At 32.5% G+C, this 10,174-nt stretch overlaps 1 protein-coding gene across 1 annotated transcript in view; it reads left to right on the forward strand.

The window, feature by feature from the left end:
• LOC149790322 (uncharacterized) overlaps positions 1–5,787 on the forward strand; it is a 36,392-nt gene extending 30,605 nt beyond the window's left edge. Inside the window, exon 14 of the mRNA XM_089973445.1 lies at positions 2,523–5,787. Within this exon, the coding sequence (XP_089829571.1) occupies positions 2,523–2,624 (102 nt within the window). The 3' untranslated portion in view covers positions 2,625–5,787. The remainder of the gene's footprint in view (positions 1–2,522) is intronic.
• The last annotated feature ends 4,387 nt before the right edge of the window (positions 5,788–10,174 follow it).

The raw sequence follows: 10,174 nt of genomic DNA on the forward strand, positions 1-10,174 counted from the left end.
AACATATCATCATATATGACGCCACTGTTCATTTATGAATGAAGTGAGAAGGTTCTTTAAAAATATGATAAAAGACAAATTCCATAAAACATCAGGTACGTTTCAAATATTAGCTTATATAAAAAAGGTCTCCATATGAATCCACAGAACCCAAACGATCTGTTTATGTCAAAGTAACACACCCATACTACATATTATGACAATGATAACTATTTAGAGGAACATTCTGGATGAAATATGATACTAAAATTTCTTAATTAGCAATTCTGATTCTCATCACATTCGTAATGATTGTCCAAAAGGATTGGGAAATGTGTAATGGGTGTGTATTGATTTCTGAACGAAATCAAGTTAATATCAGTATTTGTGAGGAATAAATGGGCAAAACCATTTTGGGTAAACTCAGAATTATTAAAATCTATAGCTTAAAGTTGTTTAAGCTCCGAACCTTTCGAGACTAACTTATCTCTCCACCGGAACTATGATCATTGTGTCGATCAGCACAATAAATATTTTACCAAAATATTGTTAGTTTTTCCTATTAAAGAGCTGCTAATTTTACAAAATACAGGTTTATAATCTACGAGATACATTTGTGGAGATCCTCGGTCGTAAATTACTGAACTGTTAGAAACATCTTGATATCCTGTTGCAATACAGCTTTTTCATTTCCTGCATTAGAGACATTCCATGCAACTACGAATCGACCGAAAGAATGAATTTGATATGGTTGGATTTTGATATTTCAAGGTCATCATAAACTATATCTAAGAAGTCCGCCCCTCCCCCCGCCAGATGAACGATGATGATGATGTATAAGTAAGGACTGAACATCTGTTTTCAAAGCAACACATGGGTATGCAATAAACCGAACTATTGTACGAGTGAAGTGAAAACATTCCATATTTTTACATTGGCTTCGCTACCCAGACAATTCAAGTTGTCCACTTCACTCATGAAATAATTCATTATATATACTAACAAATCCCAGTCTGGTTATCTCAGTCATGGTATCCTGTAAATAACTACATGCAAATAAATACATTTCATCACTGCCAATTTTCTCCATACGCAGAAGGCATTCTAGATCTAGTCTATTATAATTTCTGCATGAAAACCTCATCCTGTCAAACTACAATATCCAACAACAACAATACGGTTATTTCTTCTGCCAAATCACTTACTGCATCAGTGATGAACGTTTCTGGTAAAAGCTTAACAGTATTCAATGAAAACGCTGTGAACAGTCATATGAAAATCCATGCATATGGCGCCTAAATTATTCTTGTTTACCTGTCCACTTGAATATATGAGATGAACAGGGATTTCATGCAGAGGTCCAGTGTTGAAAAATAATGTCCTTGTCAAATGTTCCACTGATTTTAAGGAAAGGTTATGTCATAGCTTTAACTCGTCTATTGTAATTTTTTCGCAATAATTATTTGTACTTCTTTCTATCTTGAATTTATCCTCTCAAAATAGAAACAACTTAATGCACTGAATATCAAATAGCTAATCATTGCATATTTAATTTTATAAACTCACTGAACACATTCCATCTTTCGATCAATCAAGCTTCCAGAAGTTGCAAATTATTCAAACCGTTTTAGAAATCCATTATGAAAACATAACATATTTGAGGCCTCTATATCTTGAGTTTCTGTAATAAATTTAAAGTCCAATAGAGATAATCGATCACAGTACCATATTCTTAAACCCTATGTTAAATATTTTTGTGTTAAAAATATATATCCTTATTTGTGCACAAGCAAAAATACAAAATTTCCCATCATGCCATACAATCCATGATTGTCTGTTCCTACAGAAGTTGTATCCTTAGCAAGAAAACTACCACTCTGTGAGATATAACAAATAAATGGATTTGGCTTTACCTTTCAGATATAGATATTTAATTTTTCTGAATACATTAGAGTTGACATCGTTCAAGTTAGTTTTAATGTCACTTCACCCTACCTGACAACAATGATCCACCCGTTGTGATGCATTACTGAAATCTATTTGCTTTGTGTCAGATAGGATCAAGTGATTTACAAAATGTCAAACATAATTTACTGAAACAATTTGGGTTATTCCAACCATGCCGTTCTCTTACGTCCCTGTTATTTATGTGATCATCCTATGTGCTGAGTTAAACGCGATGAGCATTTACGAATAGCGTGATGGTGTGTTAAATAGCGTGTTTCATATTCTAAGCTTTGATTCAGGAGCAACTTTGTGTTATATTAGAAACAATCATCCTGCTTACTACGTAAATACCTAATGGATTTTATGTTATGGTGCATAAAAAGATATATTTTTTTTCTAGTTATCTGCCTTGGACATTCATAGATATATGTTACAGTCGTAAGGTATGAGTTTTGATATATTTATCGTTACATCTATGTAAAGCGGTGAATTTTTAAATATTGTATAATAACAATTCCTCCTGCTTCTCCTCCTCTCCATCCTCATTATTATTATTATTATTATTATTATTATTATTATTATTATTATTATTTCAGTTTGCTGTCCAAGACTGTCAGTTTGGTATTCAGATCAAACATATCCAAACAGGTGGAATATTTGTGAACGATCCATCAAACTACTTTATTATTAGATGGTAAAATGAATAGATTTGAATATATTCATTTTCTTTGTGGAATAATTATTGCGATGTTCCATTTTATTGATACAACATTTATATTCGGTTTCATTCACGTATTTCTTCCAGCTTTTGTTACGTGTTCTAGATGCAATCCTCATAACTGTGGACGATTAGATCCATACAAAGCTAAGTAATCACTTGGGTTATAATGTTGTAAGAAACCCTAGAAAATCTTTATGAATAAACGAGTTATTTGCAATGGGTTTATATATTATAAACGGTTCGAAGTGCATATTTCAAAATCAGAGAGGAATTGTAAATTAAGAGTCAATTAGCATTGAACTATTGGTGATACACTTTTTAGAAGAAGAATTTTTTTTTTTAAATATCAGACTTTAATATATAACAATACCAAAGCACCGATTGACTGTAATATTGCTGGCAAAGGGTGATGCGTTACGTGAAAACAACAAGCAGAACAAAAGCTTTTCGACCATAAAAATCTCACCATCGACAAGTCGCTGTTTTTCACTATATATCATACACAACTTAAAATTGCAGTGATGCAGCCAGCAGTTGTTATAGAAATTCGAGCACATGTTTAAAGATTATAGTAACCAATCTCACCAAACAATTATTGCATGCTAATGTGTAAGTGTGCTTTGCTCTGATGAAAGGCCAGTGTTCTAGCTTTCATTCCAAATATGACTTCACAAACGCTCATATAACCTGTTTGTATTCTCTGCGACCGGATTGTTTGTCTTCTTCTTCTTTGGAAATGTTGCAAGTTGTCATTAAGCTGAATATTATTCTCATCTTGGGGTCGTGCATTTAAGTGGAAAGCAAGATATGTAGATTGTTATAAACACTATCGGAATAAAGTGAATTATACTGACATTTAGGATTTATATGGTAAGATTGAGAAAAGCTATATAGAGCTGTTATCAAATAGAATCAACATACGAAGATAGCACTACGTCAGTAGGAAGAGGATTCCGGTTTGGAATAGTGCAAAGGAGTTCGGATATCTATTTTTATTACAAACCCATTCGATATTACATGGATAATCTGAAGTTCGATACAGATGTTCAATCCGTGATTCCATGTAGGACACCTTAAATTCTCGTATCGCACACCGAAATTGGAACTACTTAACAACTTGTAATAATAGTCAACTTTTAAAATATTGTTACCGATGTACTGCTATACGTTCTAAAATATAAAAAAATGTCAAGACATGTTTGCAACTTCAATAAATGTAGTCATAGTGGGTACGATCAGTGTATGGGCATTGCACTGTATCTACCGCCTAGAAATTAGAGTGAGTTGAGGTTGATTACAAACCTTTGGACAATAAATGTCCAGATGAAGCAGGTGTCAAAGTAATACAAATATATGAGAGAGAGATAGAGAGAGAGAGAGAGAGAGAGAGAAGCAGACCACTTGCTTTGTCGCTGATATCTTATATTGAAAGCCGAAGTTAGAATGACTCCGGGAGTCCTTATACGATATGAGCGATGGTTAGAAATACCCCCACACTCGGATAATTTTTTATCGCTTGTTTAATATGACGCTTACACTGGTGCCTACCTGGTTACTTTAACGAAAGCGTATGGTTTGAACCATGACCCAGATATTCTTAATAGTTATAACACAAGTATAAACATTTAAGTAAAGAATACTAACTACAGCTACATCGTTTGAACTTTAAATGAGTCTGCTAATTGCCACAATGTGCTGAATGCTGGGCGCAACGATCTTAAAGATAAAGGTCTGAGAAACCGAAGACAAATGCTGAACGAGCTTCAAGAAGTTTTGAAACAGCGAAGAGACATTCCACGACGTATATAATCGAGCTTTCAAAATTTAAATTAAATTCATTTCAGATTCAGAATTTTAAAAATATGCTCGGTTGAATTGTTAATATATTTGTTTAATGGAACACGTGTAGATGGATTAACTTTCCATTTGTCTATAAACTGAGAAATTAAATGTGTTTAGTAAATCTGACGATATGAATGACAAACATTTGCAACATAAACGTAGACGTATCACAGAGAGGTAGTAGTTTAGACTGTGTTGCAAATATAGGAGCATTAACTCTTTTTACAATCTTTTGAGACCTTTTCGTTAGTGGGACACATACAGGGTAGTGTGTGTTTGTTTACATTTTAAATTCTTGCGATTTTTCAGAAGAAATTAAAGGGATGGAGAATGAATTTTCGAATGTTTAGAATTTTCTAGTTAAGATATGCAAATGAATATAACAAATATGGTCCGTATGTTCGAAAGAGACTGAATCTTCGTTTCATTTAAAACATGCTTAAATTAACTATTATCTCTCAGTTCGACGCTCAGTTATTGCAATAAATGAACGCGTAACGAATGGAAGTATAAATGCTGAAATTAACGAATTTTCTGTGTACAAATGAATGTACTTAATTATTATTAGTCTGTGAATTGTGCATTCAAATTTTCTTGGAAGTTGGGTATATGCAAAAGGGTAACTTACTGTTCCAAAACCTATGTTCCATTTGAGAAGTAAAGGAAAGTTCCACTTGCCTATTAGTGCAGTTTCAATTCATTCATTTGTCTAATACAACATTTTTTAAAATGCAAAGCTAATACGTAAATCATAATATCAACCTTGTAGATAGACCAAAGATTCGACTGCACAGTCTATATCTTGGCTTAGTTCCGGTTACTTACATAGGGCTTTTTCAGAGGGTTATACAATATATTTAAACAAACTGACAATTGCTAAATGCCTAATTCATAATTTTACATTATATATTAAAAATTGAAAAGATTATCTGATTAAAGGGGTATGTATAATAAACACAAAACCATATTTCAGGAGAAAGACGGCCACGATATATTTCTACGCCGTATCAAACTTTTTCTTTCCGCTCACTCGGAACAAAACAAATATGCGGTGTTTATCTATGTGTGCCTAGTATTCTTTCTATAGTATATATGGCTATGTATTAATGTATTAATCTCTTTATGAAGACATATACGTGTACGCGATTGTACGTGTAATATTGGTATTGCCTTGATCTGTAGTCAGTTAAAGCTAACATTTGTAAAATTGGATTTATAAAAAGGTGAATGACGATCTTGAATAAATTAAATAGTGGGAATTATATTATGGACATCTGCGGCTTTCGCTCATTGTGAGTCAGCTTAGGATATATATATATATATATATATATATATATATATATATATATATATATATATATATATATATATACATACATACATATATATATATATATATATATATATATATATATATATATATATATATATATATATATATATATATATATATATATATATGTGTGTGTGTGTGTGTGCCAGTGACACTGTGTGTGTTATGTTACTGCTTCAGGCATATTCGCAATTTTCTCGACTTTTTCGTTGTAAGAGTAGATGTTTTTAAAAAGATACCTGCAATAACAAGCAGATGGAACGTTACTGTCTCAAAACGGGCACTATCCAATGTATCAAGCTCAAATTTAAGACATAAAAGTTAGGAGAAAAAACCGGTAATTATCGCCAATGATATTTAATAGTGAAATCATGTAAAGTCGCAGGGAAAGTGACTCTGAAGTCTACATCGATAGTAAATGTAACAGTTAATGATATTCAATTTCTATGCTGACATGTACATTACAATTTGTTACAATTACTTCTGGGCATGTACATCTTCAAAGGTGAAAGTCATATTATTTGAAATGAACAGTTGTTTCTTTGTATAATGGGTTTTGTAATGTATCAGATCCGTCGGGAATATAATGTAATCATTTGCGTCCCGTGACTATCAGTCTTGTTTTGCTGCTTATTGTTTTTCTTATAAGATAGTTTACAAAGATGATTACTATATCTCTTTTTCTATCCTCCTACCTAGATATCCTTATATCCTAATGAAAACATTTTTCAGACATATTAACAAGTATGGAAAGCAACTCGGATAATAATGCATACTGTTTTAAATTGCTGATAAAATCCTGCATTTTGATGAATCTTCTGTTATTCTTTGTGGTGACTAAAATGTTCTGCAGGATTATAATACATATATTGTACAGTAGACAATTCACTGCTAGAGCAAAGTCCAGGACATGAAGTATTACTTCATGTCCTAGTTTCATGGCGAACGGTGAATCATGACCCTAGCCTCTTTACTTGCAGAGACGTAAACAAGGTATAAGTGAATTGATTTAAACGTTTTTAATCTTTGAAGATATGTTGTCAAATTGTTTACAAACATATATTTTCAGTGGCTATAAAAACTTAAAATAAGGCAAAATACACATTCGTCAGTAATAACGATATATATATATATATATATATATATATATATATATATATATATATATATATATATATATATATGTGTGTGTGTGTGTGTGTGTGTGTGTGTATGTATGTGTATTAATCAAACACAACATTTGTTCTCTGTGCTACGATTCACTGTCGGACTCTAGTTCAACATACCTATCCGACCTTACCCATGTGTAGACACCAGCAAAATACTTACGCTCCTCTTCTGACAATCATATGCTCATTATTTCCCCTATGAAAACAAAGTCATATGGACAGCGTTCTTTTGCATACGAGGGCCCAGCAACGTGGAATGAATTGCACACTGAACTTAGACACAAAGACACAGTGATCACATTCAAGAGGGCTCTCAAAACTCACTTATTTCGACTGCAAGAACAAACTTAAAGACCTAATAATGTTTCCTAACTTAAATATTCTCAGCATGTTTTTTTAAAAAAATGTTTTCTAATTGCATTGTGTTTGTTTTTGTAATCATATCATTATATATTTTTTATCTTATAGGTGTTGTCTAATATTGTAAAGCGCTTAGAGCTTCTAAAGATTAGGCGCTATGTTATTAATATTGCCTAATTTTGATAGAGTGGAAATCAAATTCCATATTATTAAATAAACTTAATCCATTAATGTTGGTAAAATCTAAATCCAACATAGGAGTAGAACACAATTGTGAAGGTGATAGAAGAAACACACTTCAGGCACAACGAAAAGGTAATGATGGGTTATTTTTGTGAAGCTAAATGGGTACATGATTAAAATCAGCCAGATGTACACAAGACATGGCGACACGGGACAAACACAATTTAGGACAATTAAATGAGAAATATATAATATAATTCTTTAATGACTCAAACTCCACAATTATGAAAGAAGTGAACAAACACAAAACGAAACCCTAAAACAAGCGGTTTAATTTGTAATGAGAAAATAAAGCAAACCGAATGTGTAACATTGTTGTTAAAAGCATCGTACTTATGAACATTTTTCTAAATATTTTCTAAACCTCTAAAAGAAGAATTACATAAACTAAACCTGGCTATAAATAATTATGTACGGTGAAACACAAGCAATCGATCCAATTGATATATTTTAATCAATATAAAGATTTCTAGGAACAAGTATAAAAAAAATTAAACATATTATGCGGATTATCTTGAAGATTTCCCTAGTAGGGTCATAAGCACGGTTTGATGCTGAAAACAATGAAATGTGAAATTAGTGTTTGCTCCCTGATGGAACTGAAAGTTTCGAAATTCTTTGGAGAAGATGTTGGGGGTGGGGTGGGGTGCCGTTAGGTCTTAAAATTCTATATACGATAGAAAACATTTTTAGAATTTCAGTTTCAGGTGATTACTTGCATTATGAGAGAAAATAAAGATAAACATTAATAAAACAAACGGAGACCAGTCTTATTGATTAAAGTAGATTATACTAATGTTTTCGTTTGTATTTAGTGCAAATACATCGAAATAGGTATTGTGTTATTAGCGACGGTTATGAAAAAGGAGATGTATTGGTAAAAGTAAAAGCACGTTATATGACATAATGTTCTATCTTGAGAAAAAATACGAATCTGGTCTTTACTTATTTATTGAGTTTGTAAAATTATTTGACTTTCCTGAATATAACATTTCAGAATATGATCTGGAATCTCTCATTGAAAACATGGAGATATATGTCCGTTATTAGCGGCCGAAGTTTGTGATCTATCGCGAAATACTCTGAACATTTTACCTTATTCCATAACCATTTTTCTTATAGTGTTATGTTAGTATCTGCTATATTAATAATAAGATGATACAATTGTTTCAAGTCTTAGTTAAAGTCCGCTTGATATATCATTTAATGGCCTTTTCCATGATACAATTCTGAATATTTCTTAGACGTGTTTCTAACCCGCATCCATTGAAACACTGTCCACACGCTCACACCTATAAGCTGTTGGCGTGGTAGGACACTGCACAATCAGATAAGCGTTTTACATTTTGGTGAAAGAGTACAATTTTCTTGTAGGGCTAGGCCGAATATCTCTGTTATTTATCGCCGAAATGAACGTATTTATTTTGGAGAAAAACTAGAAGACTAGTGAAGCTGCTGTTTTTGTATTCACTGAAAATTATTAGGTAGACTGGCCCTCCCCCGCCAAAATTAAAATTGTTTAACAAAATGACTTGTGTCATGCCTTTTGAGCCAAGATTCATGGTGCCATCAATGTTTAGTAGCATATGTCATAAATGCGGGGAATAGTTAATGCAAGCTATGTTAGGAATTTTATTCAACATGTTTTTCTGTTTTGTAGTCTAAATGGCACTTTTAACACATTACTGACTCTACCATTTCGAGGAAAAGGGAGATACGTACCTTTCCAAGGGCATACAGATGCAGACTTCCATCCCATTATCCAATGTTGGGGTCTTAAGACCCACATCATTTGCTTCAATGCCCATGACTTTCGACTTTGTTCGTTAGTAGAGTAATTGCCGCGATTACAATCTATGTTCTTTGCTGTATTTATTTGTGAGCTGATTTTAGTTCCAAGAGCGGCAGACTCTCAATTCAGGGATATTGTGTTGGTTATCATCAGCCATCATGTTGCTTTAACTCTTTAACTATTCTACGTTAATCATGATTTGCAATCACGCAAGAAAATGCACGAATATGATTCACGATTTAGTTGATATATGAAACTATGAGAATGACAATTACGATTAAAAAAATCAACATGAGACGCAGTGCAAATGGCCCTTGTACGTATCGCCCCATTAACCATGATATTGCACAGTATTTACAGACATGAAACTGTATTGCATTTAAACAACTATTTACACATATAAGCCGTGAAACAGTTTTGTTGACTATACTTTTGATTTGACAATGATGACTCTTCGTAAATACTGAACATAGTTTTACAAGAGATTGTTTAAAAATCAGTTAATCCTACTGGTGCGGATGATAACTGAATAGCGTGGATTATAACTGATTAGGGTGGATGATAGCTGATTAGTTTGTATGATAACAGTTGAATGCGGAATATCTTATATAACAAACTATGACAGTTAATAATATCTGTATGCACCCTTCTCGTTTACTGTCAAATGCAATAACTGTTGCATGTTGAATACCTATTCCAAAGCAAACAGGCGTTTATTTCTGATTACAACAGTTTATATTAAAAACAATTGTTCAAACAGGTTACCTCTAGTTATGTTTTTTATATAT

Source organism: Sinohyriopsis cumingii, chromosome 10 (genome assembly GCF_028554795.1).
Source record: "Sinohyriopsis cumingii isolate HCF-2022 chromosome 10, ASM2855479v2, whole genome shotgun sequence".
In the NCBI taxonomy this organism is placed as follows: domain Eukaryota; kingdom Metazoa; phylum Mollusca; class Bivalvia; order Unionida; family Unionidae; genus Sinohyriopsis; species Sinohyriopsis cumingii.